The sequence below is a fragment of the Polyodon spathula genome, chromosome 26, assembly GCF_017654505.1.
Source record: "Polyodon spathula isolate WHYD16114869_AA chromosome 26, ASM1765450v1, whole genome shotgun sequence".
Classification (NCBI taxonomy): domain Eukaryota; kingdom Metazoa; phylum Chordata; class Actinopteri; order Acipenseriformes; family Polyodontidae; genus Polyodon; species Polyodon spathula.
In genome coordinates, this window is record NC_054559.1 from 7,415,831 (window position 1) to 7,429,111 (window position 13,281).

Consider the following 13,281-nt stretch of genomic DNA (forward strand, 5'->3'; position numbering starts at 1 on the left):
AAAAATGATCAACAACATTGCACAAGTAAGCCTACCTAGGATTCGAGACACATAGTAGAAATATAAATGTGGCGGTAGATTGTATTTTTACAAGCATGCCCTTTGGCAGTTCCATTAAAGGCCTAACAACTTCCCTAGTAAATATTTCATTTTGAAAGCAAAATTCCCATTTTTTTAGATCCTTGTCTCTTGAGAGCTGTATAGCAAGAATGTATAGGGAATATGTTGAATGCGTAAGATGTAAACTCAGCCCTAGACAGCTGTCACAGAGGTGGGTGTCTATTATAATTGAAGTGCTTGTAACCTGCAAGTATACCCCTTTCACATTGCACGTCCGTTAATGGACATCTTTGTTTTCGGTTTACAGCCTACTTGTACAGCAATTTATTGCCTGTTGCTGAAAACCTTCCCCACACATCACTGCTTTTAAGAACTGGATTTATTGAAGCTGAAGCATGTCTGTTTTTAATAATTATGTTCTATACGTGTATTTTTTACGATCTGGAGTGGCTTGCATTGTGTTCCATTGTTTTGAGCATGGTTTCTTAATTGAAACGTCATGATACCTAGGAATTGTGAGGCTTTGCCACTTGAAAACTTTCGATTTACTAGCTGCATTAAGCTGTACCTGGCCTAGTGACACAAACGATGGATTTTGCAAGATGGATGACAGTTATATTTCCCAGTTTATCAGCAGTTTTCCTAAAAGGACCTGGGGAGCTCCTGTTTAATAGCGAATCAGAAAGACCTACAGGACTAGAACACTATTGGTATTTCTGATATGCTCTGAGCAAGTTAGCTAGCACAAATAAGTGTACTTTTGTAAAACATTCATTAACTAGCTTTCATTCTGGATTGGAATATTAGACTGGTTGGACTTTAAAATAATCTGCATAGACTGATTGTTTTAAATGTGTGCCCCATGATCAAGCCTGTGTCATTTTCAGAAAAAAATAATGTCACTGTTAATTTATAAGAGAAACAATTGTTAAAGGTGTCTCATTGTTTTTCCACACAGAGAGTTGCAAAGTTCAGCCGCATGTCAGAAAGCATTCCGTATCCAAGAGTTTACGACATCTCTTCCAGCCGACCAGCAAGTTTGTGAAAACTCTTAAAAGGTATTTTTTTAAATGTTTTTATCAGGGATACTTTGGGGTTCTATTTGGGGGGTTTATTCTCGTTCATTTTTTAGTTAAAAATAGTCTTGGGTCTCTGGGTGGCTCATCTGGTTGCATGGCTGCGTGGTGCCAGGGAAAGTCATACACCCCACAGGAGCGCAGGTTTGGGTCCTATCAAGTTCCCGGTCTCCGATGGTGATTCCACAGAGAGAGAGGCATTAGCTCTGGTGTTCTCACAGGTTAGGGAGGCAAAATCCAATATTTCTCCTCTTCATGCTGAAGCGGACAGGCAACCAATGATCTCAAAGCCTACACCTACTTTTTAATTTTACCAATAGCTCTAATTCTGTATTTACAGCACTGTTGCAGGATGTAAGCTCCTTGAATGACCAGCCACTTTTGTCTTGAAGGGGTTTGTATTTGACGTCAGTATTCTACCGAGACGACAACATCCTGGTAACTCAGGAAGACCAGATTCCCATCATGGAGATTGATGACTCCTACTCCACCTCCCTCGTGCAGGACTTCCTGTGGTTCAGCAAGGTAGGCATGTTCACACCAACGCTCTATTGGATTTTTAATCCTGCTCCTGTGGGTGCCCCCTGCCATAGACAAATGTGATTTAGGGTAGATCAGGCAATGTACCTTTATATTAGTGCCAACACCATCTAACATGCAGTGTACTGCAGCAAAAAACGAAAGAAACTTAAGCCCAAGTGGAAGATAACTAGATGGCGCTGGATCTTAATTATGTAAATACACTTTGGCTGATCTTGCTGTTATATACATTCATGGCAGAAACTAGAACTTAAGAGCAGCTCTGTAACTCATGTAACTGTGTGTGTGTGTGTGTGTGTGTGTGTGTGTGTGTTTCTCTCTCTCTCTCTCTCTCTCTCTCTCTCTCTCTCTCTCTCTCTCTCTATATATATATATATATATATATATATATATATATATATATATATATATATATATATATATATATATATATATATATATATATATATATATATATATATATATATATATATATATATATATATATATATATATATATTTATATTGTCAAAGGAAACTGTGTTTGAGGTACTTGTAGGCTTTTGGTGCCATGGTAACTACAATCACCTAGTTCTATTTATTAATGTGTTTGTGATGTCATTTACTACATACTTGATAATATAGCATATAACATTTGAAAAAGGAAAACCCCTGTATACCAAAAATCAAAAAGAAAAAGGTAGTGTAGGTACACAAAAATGTGAATAATTGATATATAAAAAAAATCAATTATTTCAAGGTGTTGCTTCAGCTGGATGTTAAAAGCACTGCTGTAAACAAGTTGTTGTTAAAAAAAACATAATGTGCAATGTATTTGTATAAAATTTAGCAATTAAAACCAGTCATAATGATTGCAGAAAATTGGAGAAACTTGAATCCAATTTGGATACAATTTTTCTGTCTTTGAAAACACACCTTTACTCTTTAACATAGAACATTCAATATAAGCAGCTTAAATAAGCATGTCCCTTCTGGTCCTTACAGGTGTCCTGTCTGTGGGAGGATATCCCGTGGCTGCGGCAGTGCCTCAGCCCCTCCCAGTCTTCCTGTTCCTGCACCCTTCAGACTCGACTCAAGATGCTTCAGGCTATCTCCCAGCTTCAGGTCACACAAATATCTGCTCTCTCCTGGGCTTTTCTTAAAAACTTAAGAGAAAGTAACATCCCTGTGGCTTACCTAGTAAAAGCACTGCCACTTGGAGAACAGGGAAAGCCATCCACCGGTCACTCTCTGTATACACAAAGTGCCTCCTCCTCTGTCTCTACTGAACTTCCAAATGTGTCCTCTTGTGCTGGTCTCTCTGCTGTTTGAAATAGTGACTGGGGTTGATCCCATTAAGGATTTTAAAGGCTTCAATCAAGTTCCCCCCTAACCCTTTTTTGTTTTTGGTTAAATAGATAATTTTCCCACAACCTATTCTCATAGCTGACAGTATTTAGACCTGGGATAAGTCTGTTTCACTAACTGGCTTTCTATAACAAATTTCCCACGCTTTGAACTGCTTTAGATGTAAATAAGAGCATAAGAAAGTGTACAAACGAGAGGAGGCCCATCTGGGCTGGTCCAGTTCCTAGTAGCTGATTATTTACAAAAATGTCAGGTCTTAAAAGATGACAATGCATCAACAACATGGTACCCCATTCCATACCCTCACGACTCTCTATATAAACAAGTGCCTCCTACTATTGTAATTATTCTAGGGTTAACTTTCTCAACTCCTTTTAAGATTTTAAAGGTTTCATTCAAGCCCCCCAACCCTCCTTCCACCTAATGTTGTGAAAGGGGGTCATTATAAATATGGGTTTTGATCACTAAGACAGCAGAGTTCTGAACTGAAAATTATTTTTGATTGAACAGGGCATGCTGGGAACCCAGGATCTGGGGAGGGTTTACTTTGAGCCAATCAAAGACAGGCACGGGAATGCACTGCTGGTAACGATACGTGACCTGGGTTCGAGTCAGTCCCTGGAAAACATGCGATGGACTCTGCTGAGCAAGCTCCAGATGCAGCGCAAGTCCATCTCATCACCGGAAGAGCCTACTGCCCTGGACATGCTTCTCGTCACACTGCACGTAGGACTGCTTCAGAATGATGCATCAGTATTGTGAATTCAAAGTCACGTCCCAATACATCAGTAGTATAGTAGTGTCTAACCTATGCAATGTGCAGAAAAATTTAAAAAAACGAATACAAAAGCTGAATCATGGGATCACTAATAAAGCTTAAAAGGAATAAGTACAGTAAATATGTGCCAGAGGGAGTGAATGTACAGTGTTGTGGCAGGACTGGGCTTTGCCTGATTAAAAAGGGACTTGCAAGACTGTTGTTATGCCAGTGTATTTTAAACCCTTGGTTTAGCGCTTTTAACCCCTCTGGTTGTTAACTGTGTGTTTCAGGAGAAGCTGGCCTATCACAGACGCAGCAAGCAGGCCCTGTCTCCTGGCCTCTACCTCGGGTACTTGAAGCTGTGCAGCTCAGTGGATCAAATTCGGGTTCTGGTTCCTCAGAAACTCCCCAACATGCTCTGCCACGTGAAAGTACGACACAACCACAACGTCTCCAGGTAGGAGGGGAGGGGGAGGCACAATCTGTGGGAGCTATTGGTCACAGAATTGATGTCATTTAAATAAATTGCCATAAGATTGAGTAGCCAGCAATGTGGAAAACCTCAGCTGAGTGCCACAGCCCTGGTCAAAAACAAACAGAAAAATGCAGTTCACCGACTCCCATAGCCTACATTGTGATGAAATCTGAAATAAATAGGACTGTCCTGCACTTCTGATTTGAGTCTGTTAGTTCAGAGTAGTGTCTATAACTCTAGTTTTTGAAGTGCACATGTAAACACTGATAGAATAATGGTGGTCCTTTATACAGACAAGGCAGGGAGAGGGAAAATGTCCCAACCCTATTCACTGGCTTCTTTTCTGTCAATAACCAATCATCTGCTTCCTCTATTGATTGACTTGCTTTTTAGCCAGTAACATGAACTGACCCAGAAGATACTGCTGAGGTGAAATGATGTAGGGGGCACAAGTGCAAACAGTTAATCCAAGATTGATATTTAGGCAGTGTGGATAAGATGGAATCTAATACAACTGGTGGATGTTTGTGTCCCAGGGAGGAGTGGGAGTGGCTGCAGAACCTGAGCTCCCTGGATGACTCTGTCCTGGCTGAGCAGAATGCAGAGAGCCCTCAGAACCTTATCCTTCAGGACCTGCGAGCAGCAGCCAGAGAGCTTATGGGACAGATCAACGTTCCAGTCAATCAGGTAAGAGAAGAGCGGCCTTTCACAACATACAGAAGGGGTTATCTGTTTTTGAGATTCTACATGAAAATATAGAATTGAATTATTACATTAAAAGAATATGCCAGGTAAACAATTCCTATTGTTTACCTGGATATATCTGCCTGTTATCGCATAAAGTGGCCTGACAATTAAAGTTTCATGAGGTTTCAACAAAGAACCCAGCTCAAAACAAATACTCCAAAAGGAACACATATTGATCTAAACAGATCAACTGATCGATCTTATTGGAATACATCAAGATGCCTCCAAAAAGGGTACAATTAAGAAGAAGAAGAAGAAGAAGAAGAAGAAGAATATTATTATTATTATTATTATTATTATTATTATTATTATTATTATTATTATTATTATTATTATTTACTTCTTGGTCAGTCCCTTTCTGTATAGAACATGCCCAAAAATGCCAGAATTAGTTCATAAATAACAGTCTTTCATATGATGATAAAGACATTGGGTAAGACTTCTTGTTGAAAATTTTGTTATTGAGCTAAACATTTAGCACTGTTGAGTGTTTATTAGTTATTGATGATGTATGACAACACTGAGAAACGACAATGTTTGTCTTAAAATGAAGTCCTAATTAAAACATTTTTAAAGTTCCATATGCGATAAGATGTATTTTACTTATTAACCCTTATTAGGTCATGGGTATCTACCTTCTTTATTATACTGATTGCTTAGCAGATTTACAGCTAGGCCGATGATCTGTAAATTGAAACTGATCTCTCTGTTTCTGTGTTAGGCACAGCACTTCCGTATCTACAGCCAGGAGGTCCTAGAGTTGGGGGAGAAGGTCTCGTTCCTGCTCTTCCTGCCCCCTTCAGATGACGTGTGCACCGCCCCTGGACAGAACAACCCCTACTCCCCCCGCTCCGGCTTCCTCACCCTACCCCTGCAGATCTTCGAGCTGGGTAAGGCTCCCAACAGGGGCTGGGACAAAAATTGCCTTTCAAATAGGAGTGATACAATTCATTGTGCATCGACAGATCAGGATACTGCTTTACATGTATTTATCCCAATGGAAAGTGTGTCTGGACTAGCTTCTTGCATATGTGTTTGTAAGTTCAGCTGCTGCAAAAACATGAGAAACAGAAGACAATTTATGAACATGATTTCTGTTGGTCTTGGTTATCGTTGCTATGACGATCCATCTCCGAAACATTTTGCCAGTCACACTTAAACATTTTTAATACATTAGTAAGCTAGTTATGTACAAAAAAATACATTGTTAATGACCACGCTTTACCCCTGAACAACTCTGCATGACCAGGATTTAAACTAGCAAGCTCCTTATCACATGGCCCGCCCTGCACTCCAGTGGCCTTTACTACATGATTATTATTACACATCACACAAAGTAGCTCCCTACATGTTGTGTATTTTCCTGTAGCATGGAATTAGAAAGCCTTTTTTCACATAGAATCTAACCGTATTCTGTCTTTGTTTCTCCAGTCCACTTCTACACGTACAGCCAGGCGTTTATCGGACAGTACTGTCGGGTCTCAGCCCTGCTGGAGCTGGAGTCACTGATGACCCAGCAAACCCTGCGCGAGGCCTTCTCCGAGTCAGAGCTGCTGGCGGCCAAGCAGAAACAACAGCAGGTCCAGGAGCACATGCAGGTGAGGCAACGCAAAGAAAAATTATATTTTACAAAGGTCTTAAACTCTAGTGCTCTCCCTCTATAACAGTGAAGTCAGGAGCCTTAGGTAAGAGACCATACTGTTTATGTTCTGCATTAGAACAAGAATAAAAGTGCTAGGGTATTGGCATTATACACACACAGATAAATGTTCAGCTGCAAGACTTACTCATTATTTGATTGCAAAAACCAATAACTATATTGGCAGATAGACGATAAAATAGGATAAAGTGCATTGATGCTCAGTGCAAAGTAAACATACTGCAAAACAAATAATCAAATAATGAGCCAGCTTTGGATCTGGTGGAATTCATAATACTGACCGTTTTGTTTTGTTTCTTTTGGTGTATTTGTAAATTATTAGTAATGAAGGGTTTTCTGTGGCTTGAAGTACACAAATTCTACTGAATAATATGCTTTCTTTTTATCAGCAAATGGAAGAAGTCTGGAGGGAGATGCGATGGATTATGGATGCTCTTCAGTATGCCAGGTACAAACAGCCATCTGGAGGGATCTCGCTGGCCTGGATAATTGACTTCTCTCAGGAGGTTGTGAGGGAGAAACCTCGCTCTACCACCTCCTCCCAGCTCGACTACCTCCCCTCTCCCCCCCCCTCCCCAGAGACTGGCCGCAAGCACAACTCAGGTGAGTCTGGCCAGGAGTCAGGGTTCAACTGTTCTCAGTACTGCTTGTCAATCATAGTAGGGAATCATTTTGACAAAAATACATCAAACCCTATACATAGCAATTATTTTCAGTCTCGTAGGCAAACACCACACATTTATTATTTAACCATTTTATTTCATTAATTGGCGTTTAGGTATCAAATGCTATTTGCATTCTGCATTAAGCCTTATTGGCTATTCGTTTTGCAATATTTTGAGATATGCACATGCATCAGCGGTTCATTGCATTTTGTCTGTGTGATTTACTTACACTATTATTAATGTATTTTCAAAATGTGAACTTTTGGTATTATACATGAGGTATACATCTCAAAATAATGCAACATTCGGCATGACACCATACTTAATACTTTTAGAGGCGTCGTGAGTCAGCATTTATACACAAAGCAGCTGAAGATTCAATTACTTCTGGGTTGGCAACAGAGTCTGTGCGCAGTGAAGTATACAAATATTTTGGTTTTGAGGTGGCTGATGATGGAATAGTAAAACAATATAACAAGACCTTGTTTTCCTCCATGGATATTGTGAAGCAAAGCACCACTAAGTTAAAGTAATGTATTGCTTTTCATATGTAAATATCTGTTAACGTCTATTTATGTTTATGTTTCATATTGCAATTGTGTTATTATATTTTTCTGCATTTTGGAAGACTTGGATATTATCAATATAGAAATATATGCACAATATCGATATACAATTTTCATACCATTGCCCTCCGTTACTAATTGTATTTAATGAAGCCAGCACATATTCCTTTTATAAAATAAATTACTTGTCCCACTTTTTTGAGCTTTTTGATGAAATTTCTTTTTTATTCATGTCTAAGAAAGAACTGAAATCAGTTCTGCTTCTGTTTAAACCCCAATGGAAAGTTACCTTCTGTAACCTGCTATTCCCTCAGATCAGCATGGCATCTCAGATGAAGAAGGTTTCTCTGAAGTCTTCCTGGCTACAGACAGTGATTACGACTCGAGTCGAGCACAGAGCCCCCGGGACCTAGACCTTATCTCCTCCTCTCCCTCCTCCTCCTCTATGGAGCCCGGGTACCCTCGCATAGGTGGCAGGGGGCTTCGTGACGGTGCTCCTGACGTCTTGCAGGCCCACGAGCTGCAGCCGGCAGACCCTGTAGAGCGTAGACGCCCCCCTGAGCTTTTCGACAGTGATTTCATTCTCCCAAGCCGACAGATCGAGCTCTTGCGCATCACCGAGAAGAGACAGGCCTTCTGTGTGAGGACCAGCAGTCTGGAATTCCCCGCCCTCTGCCCCTCCCCTCAACGAAGATGCCCCCGTCCATCCTCCGTCGACCGCTGCCCACCCTCCAAGGACCCTCAGCCACCCCTCCCCCTTCTCCACACCCGGGCACGCTCCGAAGAGGGCACCAGTGGCTTCCCTGTGACCTCTGCCAATGAGGTGCTGCCAGCCATTGAAGGAAGGAGGCCCAGTCATGTGAACCTGAGAGTGTATCCTCAGTACAGGACCGGACTGTCTAAGGAAACCAGCGTGAAGGTACTGTGTGTGTGTTTATCATTTGCGGTTCCAAATCTGTTACACAAGCCTTTCTCAGCACAGACACTGATTTCACCTCCAGACCTATACCACATTTCTCACATGACCATAGGTTTGGAAATGGTAAAACAAACATGCATTTTCATTTTAAAATGATATCTTGCACCATACTAGGCTGTGTTTGCTTGCCTTTACTTTCAAGTAGTCTTGCACTCTCCTGGAAATTTCACCTGGGGAGTGAAATTATCCCTACCCCTTCAACACCTTCTTTCTTGTCATTAACTAACCAGCTGCTTTCTATTTTGACTGGCATGCTTTGCAGCCAGTACCATTCTTTGATCCCAGAGATACTGCTGACATAGGGAATTACCTAGGAAGTGTAAAAGTAACAGGCTAATTGAAGGTACCGTTTCAGTAATCCTGCCTAATTTTAATTACTGTAATTTGTAGATCTGACATTCCCTCTTTCTGCAAGGAGCTGATAGTAAATGTACTTGAATTATTTTGTTATCTCTGCATACATAAGTATATTAAAATGTAATCTGTTATGATGTTTGTAATCATTATAAATGTTTTTTTGCTGTTTTTACCTGCCAAAGTGTCTTAGAGAAGTTAGAGCCAGTACCATCTAGTGATCTGCCACTTTGGATCAGGTTTCTTTTTGTTTTACTGGCAATGCACTGCTAGACGGGACTGGTGCTTACTAATATAAAGACACTTTGGCTGATCTAGCCCACATTACACATGTCTGTGGCAGGTAACTAGAACTAAGAAGCAGCTCCTGGACTTATTAAAGAAAAAAAAGATGAATTGTTTTACCACTGAGAATGATTGCAAACATCAAAACAAAACAAGGGGCAGTAATACATTCTTGAATTTTTCCTTCTTCACAGCTTTGCGTCACCCAGAAAACTTGTGTGAGGGAGATTGTGAGACTTGTTGTCAAGGAGATGAACGATGTATCCAGAAGGCTGCTAGGAAGCCTGGAAGAGGTTGTGTACAGAGAGGAGCAGCTGGAGCACTTTGGGCTGGTGCTGGTGGTGGAGGAGAAGGAGAGGTGGCTGCAAGATGACTTCCAGCCCCTGGCACTACAAAACCCATGGACTCGAGGCAGGCTCTGTGTGAGGATGAAGGAATACTCCCCTCTCTCCCTGCAGCTCAGTCAAGCAACCACAGTGTGAGGAGCCATTGAGAACTTCACACAAGCTGGTTTCTGGTTATGTTTTTTACCTGGGAAGCTTTCTTATTAAATGAGAATTTCACAACAGACCTCTAAGAATAATTTCAAAGCATCCCAGGTTAATTCAATTTTTTATTGTGAAAATTGCCTTTTTACCAAAGACTTTAAAGTGACTGAATATTTATAGTTAAAAAAAAAATAAGTTAAAAGTTATATTGTTGATATCTGTATTAAAAGAAAATGGAGCAATATTCTTCTTCCAGATTTTGAGGTATATATGAAGGTGGAATCTTCCAGATCAAGACTTTGTCCTTTTTGAATTTCAATGTCTGCAGCTGGTAGTATACAGTGTTTGTATAGAAGAGTGGTTTTCCATTGCACACGTTCATATTATTATTATTGTTATTATTTTCATTTATTTTTTATTCATATCTTTAAAAACTTTAGTTTTAGTTGTCTGATGAAGTGAAAAGCCACAGACTCCCTCTCTCACAAAGCTTTGGGTCTGTCCGTACAAGCTTGGAGGGAGTTATTTTGTTTATTTTGTGATTGGATTGTGTTAGTACAATAGAAATACTGTTATTAAGTTGCAATATATAAACATTGGTTCTATCTACATGTTTCTGTTTCACATTGTATTTTATATGTGTTACTTAAAGAAAAAAAAAAAAGCAATGTTTTTCTTTACTCTCTTTGACATTGCAATGACCTGACATCTCAGCCCATTGAATTGAATGGAAAGATGAGGGCTGGATGTGAAACGCAAAGAATATGGTTTAAAGACAAAGGTCTTACCATTCAACTATGAGCTAAGAGGTAAGTCTTGTGCTGATGTCAGTGTTATTAACTTATCAGCCGCTAGGAGGAAATTCCATTACAATGTGCATTAAGCAACAAAAATGAACAAAAAAAGATAAGGCTGGACCCAACTAGTCCCTACAAGTACAGGTCCCTACTGCATTCTGGCATTGCTGATTCTACATGGAAACAAATGTTCTATATAAAACTGGTCCTAAGCTAGTCTATGAAAAGAGATAATAGTGCGGAATACTGTGTTCAGTTCTGCTGCCCACACTACAGGACATTGTGGCCTTGGACGCAGTCCAACGACTAATTCCATGGGCTTAAAGGAATAAGCTAGGACGATTGAGGGAACTGAATTTATTTAGCTTGGCGCAAAGAACAATCACTGGGGACTTCATAGAAGTGTTGTGCCACGTAGGGAGGGCAGGTTTTGCCCTGGCTATGGGGATTGCACAGAGAGTGTCACTTTGGCTGTCTGAACATTGTTTTCCTGCAATGTAAACAACTAAGACAGTGTTACATTGGTCTCGTTATACATCAGGACAGAGATACAGTACCACATGTTATGATGCATTTCAACCTAGTACTGTACTTAGATAGAAACACCAACAGTACCTCTTGGCTTAAGTTTAGGAATAACATTCTGCATAGTTGTTCATTGCAATGGCTTAAAAAGGTTGATTCAAATCATTCATTGGGTGCTGTGTTTTTGGCTGCTTCATTGCTGCATCCCAGTTTCTACTCCACAGGTTATTGTAGCTGTTATGGAATAAATGTGTGTTTCCTAATTTGGCACACATAAATTATAGTTTTGGGTCCTATTTTTTCATTTTAATTTTTACTAATACTTATCAACAGATTTAATAAAATACACACTAAAAAAGGTTTTAGGATGAATTACAGAAGTGTTATATTGCTTCTTTGTGATTACCGGATTCTGCCGAGTTAGCACCAAGGGGGTGTAATTAGTGTTGAGCAGTTAATACATTTTAAAAACATATAAACACATGAAGTTTACGGTCCACTAAAATAAAGGGCTAATAAATTAACATCTGTAGTAATACAAAAAAATGCAAGCTCTTGCACTGTCCGGAAATCCCAAATATGGATTGTAGCGTAACAGGAAAGCACAATCAATCAGACTCCAGAGTCTGTATCATCTGATTTGAAATTGCCAAACTCCTGAACTGAAGATAACGCTAACCCTGAATCATCCAATGCACAGAGCAACTACAGTACTTTCTGTTCATGTGAGCCGTGATATTATTGCACATTGTTATTAAAAACCAGAAATAAATAGTGAAAATGTCACTTTCAGCTAAAGTTGGAGTGGGGCGATTGTTCAAACCAGGACGGCAAAATACAGTATATGGGGGAAAATCTGCAGATAATTACCACTACAATATAGGATAACACATGTTGCAATATACTAGCATGTATAAGTAGAATAATGTATGGGTCAGAATATATTTCCACACAATAATATGTGTCGAGTTTTGTGGTGCAGCCACAGTACAGCAATATCACACTACTGGTGTACTGTATTGAAAGTCAAATAAATTGATGAAAGTTTCATGTGTGTGTTTTTTTAAATCAAATGAATGGGCCTGAAGATTTACTGACTAAGACTTGACATTCTAACTCGTTGATTGGGATTTCCAGAGTGAAAAACTCTTTGTTTTTTCTTCAATTCATTGAAGCTGTAGCAACTTTGAAGCAGTTAAGTATATCATAACAGAAGAATAATTTAAAAGTTAAATATTGTGTGTGTATAAATATATACAGTAGTCTCTGGCTAAGAGAACACCCCTCGGAAAGAAAGTGAAGTGTTCTCTTAGCCAAAGTGTTCTCTAAGGTAAATTTACAGTATAATCGTAAATCTTGAAAAACTACTCACTTCTAAATCTTTTGTAGTCATTTTTGTATTACTTTAGTATAAATACATGTTCATTTGGATTCATATGTTGTTTTTTTCTGACTTTATGTGAACGAAAAGACACACATTTGCCCGTTCTCCCATTGGAAATAGTGATATTTTTAAATATCACTGTCCTGGTCACAAAGGCAAAGTCTGTGGGGAATAATAGCCATTTTCTATACTTTTGAGGCATAAGCAATTAGGAATTAACACTTACTACCCAGGAACAAAAATTGTGTTACATAGTGTTATTTAACAAAATGGTGAAGCAGCTCACCAGAATGGGAATCATCAAATTGCTTGTCGACTTGTGTCTGATTCAGGTTTTTTTCAGGAGCTCAAATAATTTCCAACTTCTTGTAGCAAGAGAAACAGTGGCACGTTTCGCCGGTTGTTTACATGCCATTCTGTAGCGATGAATGTATATATATATATATATATATATATATATATATATATATATATATATATATATATATATATATACACACACACACACACACACACACACACACAATTCCATTGGTTTGTGTATAATGCCTGTGCTGATATCTTTTGAAAACA

The 13,281-nt window shown here is 39.3% G+C and overlaps 1 protein-coding gene across 2 annotated transcripts in view; it reads left to right on the top strand.

Moving 5' to 3' along the window:
* The window catches only part of LOC121300999 (ankyrin repeat and fibronectin type-III domain-containing protein 1-like), a 271,767-nt gene extending 259,165 nt beyond the window's left edge, over window positions 1–12,602 (top strand). For both annotated transcript variants that reach the window (XM_041230055.1, XM_041230056.1), the window contains 11 exons: window positions 1,019–1,118; window positions 1,529–1,661; window positions 2,661–2,780; window positions 3,534–3,749; window positions 4,074–4,240; window positions 4,795–4,945; window positions 5,727–5,895; window positions 6,437–6,603; window positions 7,055–7,268; window positions 8,211–8,815; window positions 9,709–12,602. In XM_041230055.1, coding sequence (XP_041085989.1) covers window positions 1,019–1,118; window positions 1,529–1,661; window positions 2,661–2,780; window positions 3,534–3,749; window positions 4,074–4,240; window positions 4,795–4,945; window positions 5,727–5,895; window positions 6,437–6,603; window positions 7,055–7,268; window positions 8,211–8,815; window positions 9,709–9,996 — 2,330 coding nt within the window. In that variant the 3' untranslated portion in view covers window positions 9,997–12,602. The remainder of the gene's footprint in view (window positions 1–1,018; window positions 1,119–1,528; window positions 1,662–2,660; window positions 2,781–3,533; window positions 3,750–4,073; window positions 4,241–4,794; window positions 4,946–5,726; window positions 5,896–6,436; window positions 6,604–7,054; window positions 7,269–8,210; window positions 8,816–9,708) is intronic.
* The last annotated feature ends 679 nt before the right edge of the window (window positions 12,603–13,281 follow it).